We start from the raw sequence: 13,215 nt of genomic DNA on the forward strand, positions 1-13,215 counted from the left end.
AGAGAGTTCTACTTAAACCTTAGACTAAAACCTGATGCTTTCCTGCAGGAATTTGGAGCATTTGAAAGCACCCTGGCTCAAAGCTGTCTCGGCGGTCTTAAATCAATGCGTACATAGTGCAGCACTTGGAACCTTAGAGTCTGAAGGGTTACTCCATCAGAAACTGTCTTATTACAAGTGCTATGGTATTTTCTTTTTTTTAATTTAATTCTGTATTAATCCATACTTATTTTCTGGCTATCTTTTTGATATCTATCCATATTTTTTTTGTGTTTTGAGAATAAATGGAGTCATAACATGGTATATTTCCATATATATTTCACCAATAAAGATGCACTCATACATTGATATCTTTTGCGTTTTAGAAAATTATGCAGCCAACTGTAACAAAACACTACATCCAGGTTACTGCTAGCATTCTATACACATATACTTTAACATATGCCTGTATTTAAGGACATCTCATCCTGTTTATTAACTCCCTATGCTGCCTACCTGCTCTTCTGTCAGCCTGGAATTCATGAAGGACAGGATGGTGAGTCGCTCACAAGAAACACAATTTTCTGTATTTTTCCACTTTTAAAAATAAATGCAGACAGGAAACAACAGATTGTTATATGTAAAAGTCAGCAAAAACATACAACTGGGAGCTTTCGATCCAACACACTCCTAAAGAGGACGACGTGATATCCGGCACATTTGTGATGATCAACCAAACTCATTCAGGCCCACACAGTCCAATTGAGCAAGCAATACAGTGGCCTTCAAAAAGTGCAAGGTATCTAATCAGACAGGTGATAAACATACATAGCTTGAGTGATAAAGTGCAGGGATAACGCCACTCTGAAGATAATGAGAAATGATAATACATATTTAACACACACCCACAACACCCTGTATAGTGACATTTCCCATAACCGCTCCTACACAAACCCATTAGGAGGGTTGTTGGTTAGTTAGATCATATGTCAATCACAAGACGCTCTTCTGGAATGAGAAAGATGAGACTTGCAATGGGCACCTGCTTGGCACATCTCCAATTTGAAAGAAGGAAGACTATGGCACCTCTCAAACAATATTACATGCGTGAAGTGACAACACTGTACAGATTCCTCTAAGTTGGTCTCCATGTTGTGAAGTTGAATTTTCAAAATGTCTCACTAATTCTTGATGCAGAATTAAGTGTGCCAGGCCCAATATTTAAAAACAATTAGTAAATGTCTCTTTTTGCAACAGAGTACAGAAATTTTACATTTTCAAATCCACAGATACTAAACAACACAAGTCGTTTTATATTTCTGCAGTAACTCCTTTTTTATAGCGCTCCTGTCCCTCCTATTGCCTCCGCTAAGTAACCACTACATGATAACTGGACACTAAACACCCTGTGACATGATCATACAGCAATTCCCATTCTAGGTCACTTTATCTTTAGGGTGGGATTGGGTCTGCTGTTCTTGAGTAAACCAATAAATATTATTGGCGGGTGTCAAGTTTTGACATTTGTCGGCACTTCATGCCCATTGACTGATGCTCACTCTGGACAAATGGGAAGCTGGTTTTGGCTGGGTATGGCTGGTCTTCATGTGAAGCAGGTGGTTACCAAGGGTTGACTTGTCTATCTACCACACCCAGCCGATGATCTAGGTAACATGGATAATTGTCATTTCATGACGTCATTCAACCCTTATTCACAGTGTTCTATTGTACCACCATGGCCTCACCACCAGGGTTTCAATGTTATGCAAATACCAAACAGAGAATATGCACAACACATTGCTGCCCCCATTACCTCTTAGTAGCCAATCCTAAAAATGTTCATGACTATAAAATGTAGTAGTAAGAATCGATTCCCAAGATTATGATATTACACAATAAGTAGATGTTCTCTACAGTAGGCGTTGGCATCCTTCAATGTCCCAAAAACGCATCAGTTCAGAAGATGTACAGCACTCTTCTGTCTCTTATGTGTTCCTGCTGGGATCGACTCAGGGGCTCCTTTCGATGTGAAAGACCTCTCAACTTTGAATTCACTCAGGGAGACAACTCTGAAACTGAACAGTAAATTGTGTTCACTTTTTGCATGTAGCTGGCATAAGGCTCAACCTCTTCAACCTAGAGAAATTCAGAAAGAAAAAATGTAGTGAAAGAAGATGCAAGACATATTATTATGTTTCATTTCAAAATACACAAGAGAAACCAATCAGTGAGACATACGAGGCTTCAGTGGATCCAAAGTTGTTTTCACTTAGTTTGCATATTCTTAATTTGTAAATTGTAACATTTTAGGACATTCTGACCCAAGGTTCTTTAAAGCAAGACAAGATGTCAATTGGGTCCTGAATAAAGTAGGCTTTTGTTGTAACTATTCTAATGTGTATCATATCACACGCATTTAAAGAATGAATGAATTAATGTATTCCAGACTTATAAATCACAAAGCTGTCTCAAGGCATCCTGGTTCTGGAAACGCATCACGCGCCAAATACAGGCAGTGAAAGCAAATTATTCAGAAACAGAGGTGCTACTTCCATCACTTACTACTTAGGCATTGTCGAGAATGTGTCCTTCTTCCCATCATGTCAGCTCATTTATTTTGACAGGATAAAAAAGCCTGATTTTAACTCATGTCAGACTTATGCTAATTTTATTTGTTCAAAATGTCTCTGGTATATCACAAAATTCATGCAACTATATTCGGTCTCTGATGCAAGCCATCACAGAAATCCTGGGCTACTGATGAGTCTCAAAGAATACTATCCCAGTGTTAGACTTGGCATCATTGGCATGGTCTCCCATAACTTTTTGCCTCTACTTCCCAGGTTGCTTCTGTGTGCTGGACTCTGTTTTTGATGTTTTTGTTTGCTCTGGACACCTTACCACTGCTGACTAGTGCTAAAGTGTAAGTGTTCCCTGTATACTTTGTATGTGTACATTGGTGTATCCATGATTGGCATATTTGATTTACTAGTAAGTCCCTAGTAAGGTGCACTAGAGGTGTTCATGGCCTGTAAATCAAATGCTATTAGTGGGCCTGGAGCACTGGTTGTGCCACCCACATTAGTAGCGCTGTAAACATGGCTCAGACCTACCATTGCAATGTCTGTGTGTGCAGTTCTAAACTGCCAATTCGACTTGTTGTATTTCGTAACTGTGCAACCTTGAACTGAATTAAACTTGTATTTCATTATTACGTATACATTCTTTGGAAAATACACGTTGTCTCAAAATCCCATGGCCATTATGGGGGTCATTCTGACCCTGGCGGCCGGTGACCGCCAGGGTCACCGACCACGGGAGCACCGCCAACAGGCTGGCGGTGCTCCCGAGGGCATTCTGACCGCGGCGGTTCAGCCGCGGCCAGAAAGGGTAAACCGGCGGTCTCCCGCCGGTTTACCGCTGCCCCATTGAATCCTCCATGGCTGCGGAGCGTGCTCCGCAGCCATGGGGATTCTGACACCCCCTACCGCCATCCTGTTCCTGGCGGAACAGGATGGCGGTAGGGGGTGCCGCGGGGCCCCTGGGGGCCCCTGCAGTGCCCATGCCTATGGGCCTATGGCATGGGCACTGCAGGGGCCCCCGTAAGAGGGCCCCGCAAAGTATTTCAGTGTCTGCTAAGCAGACACTGAAATACGCGACGGGTGCAACTGCACCCGTCGCACCCCTGCAACTATGCCGGCTCAATTCTGAGCCGGCGTCCTCGTTGCAGGGGCATTTCCTCTGGGCCGGCGGGCGCTCTTTTGGAGAGCGCCCGCCGGCCCAGAGGAAATGTCTGAATGGCCGCCGCGGTCTTTTGACCGCGGTGCGGTCATTCAGCGGCGGTACCTTGACGGACGGCCTCCGCCGTCCGCCAAGGTCAAAATGACCCCCTATGTCTGGTATATTGGAGGCTGTGCTTCTAGAGTGCTGGAAATCTGCTAGCAGTTCCCTTGTATTCCAACACTGTGGATCTTCGAGGATGTGCAAGTAGCTGCTGTGGATTCTGCCACATTTGCTTCAATCTGGGGAGCTGGAGGGTGCACATGCTTGACTCCAAATCTTGGTATGAGGATTTTCACTTCACCGCTTTGTTTCCGTATCATGGTGTGATGGAAGGTGTTGGAAGAAGCAACTTAAGCCGCAATATATATCATAAACACATCAATATCTCCATAGAAACAGGCCAGAAGTTTATTTAAGGTAATTTTTATAAAGCCATACCTCATTTCTACCTTCTTTGTTGAAGAATATCAAATACTTCTAACTCTATAGGCAGTACTTTTAAATAACATTTCATTTGCCCAGATGTACTTTTGGGAACAGTAGTTTTTGAGCAGTGACACAAACTGATTATTACAATATTTCTCCTACCTCAGTATTCTGCTGTCCTTTTTGTAATGATGTGTTCTGTGAACGTGTAAATTTGTAACATCGTCTGTGGGGAGATAGAAAACAAGAGACATGAGCCGTTCCTCCTGCATTGTAAACAGATTGCATGTTACTTGATGCTTGTGGCACCATCAGGTCACTACTTTCTTTCAGTAAGCTGAGTCATTACAGGGCAATTAAGCAGACTTTCAACCATCTGTTAAACACAAAATCAAATCTAGCATCCTTTAGAGCCTGAGAATATAGAACTTTGCATGGCCATGATGTACTAATGTGTGTCAGAGTAGTGTGAAATTCTTGCACCTTGGACCAAATCGCATAAATGCAGACCCGCTAATGTCTAAAAATGTTTGACTGTGTGAGAAGAGGTTCAGGGCTTGAGAAAGGGCAGGGAATTGGAGGGGGTGCGCCTTAGTCCCGAACACTGTATGAAAACACTTCTGCTCTTCCTAGATTGTATAAAAAAAACACAAGCAATCAGCAGCGTCTCGTTGGTATGAGCTGAGGGGGCCACACAACCCACATCGAAGGCTAGAAGAGTGTCTGTCAGGATGAACAAAAGTCAGCCTGACAGACACTCTTGTGGTTCAGGTCGGGCAGCCAGGAGCTGCACATGTGCTACAAGTCCAGGTTCTTGGCTGCCTGAGTTGAACTTTGCTAGGCTGAAGAAGTCAAAGGTACTGTGGGTTTGACTTCTTCAGCCTGGCAAATGTTCCTTGAGGCCCTCACCTTCATGATGAGGGATAGTGTCACTCATTCCCTCTGACCTATGCGCTTCAGTTTTAAGCGCCCACGGCCAAGTGTCAATCAGTGGCACATCGTCACAGAGTGGGGTGGGGTCAGGAGTCTCATTGACCCCATCCCACTCTAACAAGGTTCGTCAGCCAATGAGGTAAGGCAGCAGTCCCAACCCTCCTGCGACCTTCGAGGCTTGGGACTGCTGCCTTCCCTCATTGGCTGACCTTAGGTCAGGCAACGAGGGAAGGCAGCAGTCCCAACTCCCCTAGGACCTCCAAGCCTTCCCTGTTGGAGCTGCTGCTCTTGAGGTCAGTTTTATTTTATTTTTATGTTTGGTGAGAACGTGCATGTATGAATATATATGTATTTGTTAGTGAGTGTTGTCAATGGGTGTATGAGTGTGTGTGAATGAATGGGTGTGAGTGAGGTTCATGTGTGCATGTGTGACCCCCTAGCCCTCTCCCTCGTGAAATCACAGTCCGAGGCTGCCAGCAATTAAGGGGGTCATTACAACATTGGCGGTAAAAGCCGCTTACCGCCGTGCAGAAGACCGCCAATACACCGCGGCGGCGGCGGGAGACCGCCACAGCTATTATGACACACATCACGGAATCCGCCGAAATTCAGACACCCACACAATACCGCCACACCAAAGGTCAGCGATAAATATGCGGAAACAAATCCTCCACCTCCACGCCAACAGAAACACGCCCATGCTATTACGACCCACAAATCCACACGGCGGTCTTTCAACCGCGGTATTCCATTGGCGGTACACACCGCCGCGCTCAAAATACACACACAGCTCCAAAACACCGCCACATTGGACAATTACAAATACACACACCTGATACACATACAGTACAAACACCACTCCCACACACCCAACACAATATAAAACACACACCCACATCACCCACAAACCCCTACGACCACAAATTAGAGACGAAGGCCAGAGAGAGACAGCACAGAATAGATAACACCATCACACAGAGGCACACTACACCATCACCCACACAACATCCACGCACAAAACACCACATACCACTACACTCACCACACTCATCAACACATACACCACCCCACACATCACACACACCACCCCATGGCACGCCAAAGACACCCCCGCTTCTCCGAGGAGGAGCTCAGGGTCATGGTGGAGGAAATCATCAGGGTAGAGCCACAGCTATTTGGCTCACACGTACAGTACACATCCATAGCCAGGAAGATGGAGCTATGGCAAAGAATAGTGGACAGGGTCAACGCTGTGGGACAGCACCCAAGAAATAGGGAGGACATCAGGAAGAGGTGGAACGACCCACGGGGGAAGGTGCGTTCCACGATATCCAGGCACCACATCGCGGTACAGCGGACTGGCGGCGGACCCCCACCTCCTCCCTCACAACTAACAACATGGGAGGAGCAAGTCTTGTCCATCTTGCATCCTGAGGGCCTCGCAGGAGTCTTTGGAGGAACGGACACTGGTAAGTCAAATTTCAACTATCATATCCCCCACCCTACCTGCATGCTATCACACACCCCCACCCTCACACCCTCCCCTATCACCCTAACTCCTCACTAATCTGCCCATAACACCAACCACCCATCCCAACCCCAAGACCTGCATGACACAACTAAGCATGGACACCCATCACTGAAGCATGCCCACTGCACAGACCCACAACACCCCCCAACCATCACCACACAAGCCCCCACACAGGAATACCTGCACTGGGGTTCACGCACACCCAACCATTGCACACCATGAAACACACACATGCAATAATCATGTACTTATACCCCCGCAGGAACCCGAAGGAACGTCACCACACCAGAGGGTCCAGACAACACCACTCCACCCCCAGAAGAGGCCCACAGTGACGACAGCAGCTCTGCCCTACTGGATCTTGATGACCAGCCCGGACCATCGTGGGCCTCAGGACAGTCGATTCCCCTTGCCCAGCCACAGCCCAACACCGAGCTTACACCCTCTGGTAACCCCAGCACAGCACCCACCCAGCGGGCCCATATCTCCCTACCCAGGACAGGTCAATCAGCGGTGTGTCCACCACTACAGGGCACCCAGGCTAACCCACCACCCCAACAACAACAGAGACCTGGGGGCAGTGGTAGTGGGCACAAGGTCAGGGGACGGAGGCACAGGAACACCGGGGAACTGGGAGGGCTGCTGTGCGACAGAGGGAGGACAGGCCAAGGGAACCTACTCTCAACGAGGCCCGATCCTCCATCATGGGAGCATACCACCACTCCCAGGAGATGATGGCAACGGTCCTGAACAAGTTGCAGGAGACCCTGCGTCTGCAGGAGGAGCAGTATTTGGGGTTCAGGGAGGAGCTCAGGACTATCGCCTCCGCCCTGGGCACCATCGTAGGGGTGCTGACGGACATTCAAAAGACCTTGAGGGACACCGTGGCACTCCAAGGGGCCCCTGACACTAGCCAGGACGATGAAATGCCCACCACCTCCGCCGGCGCTAGTGGACAGGACGCCCCGCCACAGGACCAACACACCAGCACCCCACCCCCTGCAGACGGACAACCACCATGAAAGCGGGCCCTGAGATCCAGGAACAGGACAGAGCAAGATGGCAAGACCCCCGCCAGGAAATAAGACCACCCTGATTGTCCCTCCACTGTCCCACTTTGTTACCCTGTCCAGCTTGGAACTGCCCCAGCTCCACTTCCAATGGGCAGATGTGCTATGTACCTGTAAGACTAATAGACTGGACTCTGCCATGGACATTCTTCCACCATGACCTCTCCCCATTTCACAACCCCCCTACATTTTTATACACTTCAATAAACACCCTTGAAACCTCAATAATATTGGAGTCAGTCAATGATTGTGAACTTTGTATTGTCAATTACAGTGTTAAAAAAGGTTACCCATTGGAAGGTCAACATACCAATGTCACACATCACAAGCCTTTCAAGGGTGCAAGCTGTTGACACGTAGGTTACCACATTACTGAACCTGAAATGGAAGGGGACAACTCAGTTACCAAATAGGGAGTGAAATGTAGGTACAGGATAGAGGTAGACGTGTGAAATGTAATATAATGTGAAACATGAAATTGTACTCACCTGTGTCTCATTGAAAATATTGCTGTATGACTGACCCCCTGTTGTCATTTTCATCTTCATCAGCTTCATCCTCATCACTGTCCACAGGCTCCACAGGCTCAACCGCTGCAACAACACCGTCATCTGGATCATCCTCCTGCAGAAAAGGCACCTGGCGTCGCAATGCCAAGTTATGGAGCATGGAGCAGGCGATGATGATGTCGCACACCTTCTTCGGTGAGTAGAATAGGGACCCACCTGTCATATGGAGGCACCTGAACCTGGCCTTCAGGAGGCCGAAGGTCCGCTCGATCACCCTCCTAGTCCGCCCATGGGCCTTATTGTACCGTTCCTCTGCCCTGGTCCTGGGATTCCTCACTGGGGTCAGTAGCCAGGACAGGTTGGGGTAACCAGAGTCCCCCAATAGCCATACACGGTGCCTCTGGAGTTCACCCATCATATCAGGGATGCTGCTATTCCGCAGGATGTAGGCGTCATGCACTGTGCCAGGGAACATTGCATTTACCTGCGAGATGTACTGGTCTGCCAAACAGACCATCTGGACATTCATGGAATGATAACTCTTTCTGTTCCTGTACACCTGTTCATTCCTGCGGCGGGGACCAGAGCTACATGGGTCCCATCGATGGCACCTATGACGTTGGAGATATGTCCAAGGGCATAGAAGTCACCTTTCACTGTAGGCAAATCCGCCACCTCAGGGAAAATGATGTATCTCCTTACGTGTTTCAGCAGGGCAGACAACACTGTGGACAACACGTTGGAAAACATAGGCTGGGACATCCCTGATGCCATGGCCACTGTTGTCTGAAAAGACCCACTTGCAAGGAAATGGAGCACTGACAGCACCTGCACGTCAGGGGGGATTCCAGTCGGATGGCGGATTGGTGACATCAGGTCTGGCTCCAACTGGGTACATAGTTCCTGGATTGTGGCACGGTCAAACCGGTAGGTCACGATGACATGTCGCTCTTCCATTGTCAACAGGTCCACCAGCGGTCGGTACACCGGCGGATTCCGCCGTCTTCCAATATGTTCCAACTGACGGTGCCTAAGAACGACAACAGCGAAGAAACTGTCAGCATTCCTTCAGGTATGTACCCACAGTCACACACAAGACTACACCAGACAATTAACCCATCCGGGAAAGGTTTTGAATGTAGGCCTCGGTATGTGTGACGCAGTAGTAAATGAAGCCATGTGGTCCCCTGAAATGGCGGCTGCCTGACCTCTAAACTGGGACAATGGAATTGTGGGGTAACTGCGCTGGCATTGGACACCGTCGCGGTAGGCGGTCGTAGAGCACGGCGCAATGCTGCATTGGTTAACATTGGGCCCTATGGGTCCCAGGAGCCAATGAACAGGTGCGCTGGTGGTGATGATGCGCACCGCCGCGGACGTCACCGCCGCAGACGTCACCACCACTTTCTATCTCTTCAATCACTAGATACCTGACCTTCGACAGGAGAGGACCTACACTGCTAGTGCTGCTGTGACCTCGGTCTGGAAGCGACGATGGCTGCTGCGTCTGGGGAAAGGGCCCCTGCCTTCAATACACAGGAGTTGGAGAAACTTGTGGATGGGGTCCTCCCCCAGTATACGCTACTCTACGGTCCTCCAGACCAACAGGTTAGTACACAGGGAGCACGTTGTATGGGCTAGGCCTGGGTGGAGAGGGCTGGGTGGATGAGGGAAGGGGGCAGAGTACATAGAACAGTCATGCATGGGGATGAATGGGCCACAGGGATAGAGTTGGGAGGGGGCCAATTACAACGACGGTGCTGTAGGTAATGACTGTTCCTCTTTCCTTGTGCATGTCATGTAGGTCAGCGCCCACCAGAAGAGGGACATTTGGCGTGCCATCGCCAAGGAAGTCCGGACCCTGGGGGCCCACCAAAGACGGGGCACCCACTGCCGGAAGAGATGGGAGGACATTCGCCGCTGCAGCAAGAAGATGGCGGAGGCTCAGCTGGGGATGGCCTCCCAACGTGGGAGGGGTGCCCGTCGCACCATGACCCCCCTGATGTTCCGGATTCTGGCAGTGGCCTACCCGGAGTTGGATGGGCGCTTAAGGACATCACAGCAGACACAAGGGGGTGAGTACAACCTCATCCTATGGACTTTGCGTGCAGTGGAGCTGTCTGGGTAGGGGTGGCGGGCTGTGGGTGTCCCTAGGCCAGGGCGAGTTAGGTAGGCAAGGCCCCTCCGTTATGTAGGCCATGTGGCACTCTACCCCAGCTAAAAAAAAGGCAAATTGATGTATAGTTGCCCCTTTGCCATCCATGTGGGCAGATTTCTACCATTGCCATGTAGGCCATATCCCAGAAATTGCATGTGCAGAGGGCAGGAGCACGGCGTAATGCAGGGGGCTGCTGTGTTTGTCTTGTCCGCCAACGGTAGCGGTATGCTATGCACTAAAACTCTCTTTCTTCTGTCTCCACCCTTTTTCTGCTCTCCCTGTCCTTCTGTACATCAGCATCAACAGGCGGAGGTACAGTGGCACCGGAGCACGAGGGAGCTCCATCCCACATGGCCATGGAGGGCAACACCACAGACTCTGAATTCACCAGTGGGACGGAGGGCGAGGGGAGCTTCACGTCGGCCACAGGATCACCAAACAGCAACACGGACTCGTCCGCCGATGGGAGCTCCCCTGTGGTGGCGGCACCATCTGTGCGCCCCACTTCTACAGGTACAGCCGCCACCTCCCCTACCAGCATCGCCCTCCCAGCAGCCCCTCAGCGTTCGCCCCGTGCCCGCACACCCAGGAGGGTGGGCATCACCTTCTCCCCAGGCACCTCAGGCCCTGCCCCAGTCACCCCTGCTGCCCTCAGTGAGGAGGCCATTGACCTCCTCAGGTCACTCACTGTTGGGCAGTCTACCATTGTGAATGCCATCCAGGGTGTAGAACGAGAGTTGAAACACGGTAATGCATTCCTGAAAGGCATTCATTCTGGTCAGGCTGTCCTTCAGCGAACCCTGCAATCTCTGGCTTCAGCACTGATGGCAGCCATTGTCCCTGTGTCCAGCCTCCCCCCTCCAACCTCCTCCACCCAGACCCAATCCCCTGTACCCCAGCCCATCCCAAGCACACCTACAGACCAGCAGGCACACAAGTCAACACCCACAAGTAGCTCAAGCAAACATAGGCACCACACACACCACAGGCACTCACACAAGCATCACAACCATACAGACACAGCAACATCCACTGTCTCCACTGTGTCCCCCTCCTCCTCTTCTCCCTCCTCCCTCCCAGTCTCGTCTACACACACACCTGCATGCACCACATCTACAGGCACTAGGACTCGCACCAGGACACCCAGCACCACAAGCCGCTCACCTGCACTCACCACCTCCACTGCCACATACACGTCCCCTGTGTCCTCTCCCAGTGTGTCTGTGACGCCCCCTCCCAAAGTACACAAACGCCGGCAATCACTCACCCAACATCCATCCACCTCACGACAGCCTCCAGTACCTGCACCTGCACCAAAAACAGCTAAAGTGACACCTCCTACAACCACCTCCTCTTCCTCCACTCCCAGAGCCCCTCCAGCTACCCATCCCAGTGTACGTCAGAAACTGTCCCTATGTCAAATTGACCTTTTTGCCCCCACCCCCCCCTCCAATTCATCAGTCCCGTCGTAGCGCCTCAGCCAAAAAGCCTCCAGTACCAGTGGTGTGTGTACCAGGTTTTTGGAGTGCCCTGTCCACCAGGGCAGGCAGTAGGACCCGGAGCCAAGGCACTGTCAGCCCACCCCCTGTAAAGGCTCTGAAATTGGAGAGTGGACGACGGGACCGTGTCAAGACTCCTGGTGGGACAAACAGTGAAATGGGATCCAAGGCGATTGGTGAGTCATCTGTAACTCAAAAGAAGGTGGGGAAGGTCCAGAGGAAGTCTCCCCAACCTGTTGTGAGTGTCACGGCGGAGAAGTGCGCCATCATTTCCAGCGGTCAAGACACAACCGCCAGCACCGTCGTTACTGGTCAGGAGACCACCGCCAGAGTCACAGCCCAGGAGGGCCCAAGTATCGTTACTGGTCCAGAAACCACCGCCAGAGTCATAGCCCAGGAGGGCTCAAGTATCGTCACTGGTCCAGAGACCACCGCCAGAGTCATAGCCCAGGAGGGCCCAAGTATCGTTACTGGTCAGGAGACCACCAACACCGCCGGAGTCATAGCCTAGGAGGGCGCAAGTATCGTAACTGGTCAGGAGACCACCGCCAGAGTCATAGCCCAGGAGGGCCCAAGTATCGTTACTGGTCAGGAGACCACCGCCACTGCCGGAGTCACAGCCCATGAGGGTCCAGAATCCTACAGCCCCGCTGGGCAATGATGGAACGTCAAGCCACACACCAACGTCCAGTTTGGAGTTCGTCATGCCACACACCAATGTCCAGTGTGGAGTTCGTCATGCCATACACCAATGTCCAGTGTGGAGATCGTCATGCCACACACCAACGTCCAGTGTGGAGTTCGTCATGCCACACACCAATGTCCAGTGTGGAGTTCGTCATGCCACACACCAATGTCCAGTGTGGAGATCATCATGCCACACACCAATATCCGTACCAGAACCGCCATGGCAAAGCACCGCTGAACAGGGCAAAGTCCGCCATGGCAAAGCACCGCTGAACAGGGCAAAGACCGCCATGGTGAAGATCGCTGAACAGGGCAAAGACTGGCATGGCAAAGCACCGCTGAACAGTCCATAGCCAGCCATGGCAAAGCACCGCTGAACAGGGCAAAGACCGCCATGGTGAAGACCGCTGAACAGGGCAAAGACTGCCATGGCAAAGCACCACTGAACAGTCCATAGCCAGCCATGGCTAAGCACCGCTGAACAAGGCCAAGACCGCCATGGCTAAGCACCTCTGAACAAGGCCAAGACTGCCATGGTGAAGACCGCTGAACAGGGCAAAGACCGCCATGGTGAAGACCGCTGAACAGGGCAAAGACCGCCATGGCTAAGCACCGCTGAACAAGGCCAAGACTGCCATGG

General features: G+C 50.7%; 1 protein-coding gene across 2 annotated transcripts in view; it reads right to left on the bottom strand.

The window, feature by feature from the left end:
• Nucleotides 1–296: 296 nt before the first annotated feature.
• LOC138248765 (cell surface glycoprotein CD200 receptor 2-like) overlaps nucleotides 297–13,215 on the bottom strand; it is a 219,551-nt gene continuing 206,632 nt past the window's right edge. The window contains exons 5-6 of one of the 2 annotated variants that reach the window (XM_069202640.1): nucleotides 4,351–4,414; nucleotides 297–2,115 (exon numbers count right to left, since the gene is read on the bottom strand). In XM_069202640.1, coding sequence (XP_069058741.1) covers nucleotides 2,035–2,115; nucleotides 4,351–4,414 — 145 coding nt within the window. In that variant the 3' untranslated portion in view covers nucleotides 297–2,034. The remainder of the gene's footprint in view (nucleotides 2,116–4,350; nucleotides 4,415–13,215) is intronic. The other variant, XM_069202641.1, reaches the window with a different exon arrangement.

Source organism: Pleurodeles waltl, chromosome 8 (genome assembly GCF_031143425.1).
Source record: "Pleurodeles waltl isolate 20211129_DDA chromosome 8, aPleWal1.hap1.20221129, whole genome shotgun sequence".
Taxonomy (NCBI): Eukaryota; Metazoa; Chordata; class Amphibia; order Caudata; family Salamandridae; genus Pleurodeles; species Pleurodeles waltl.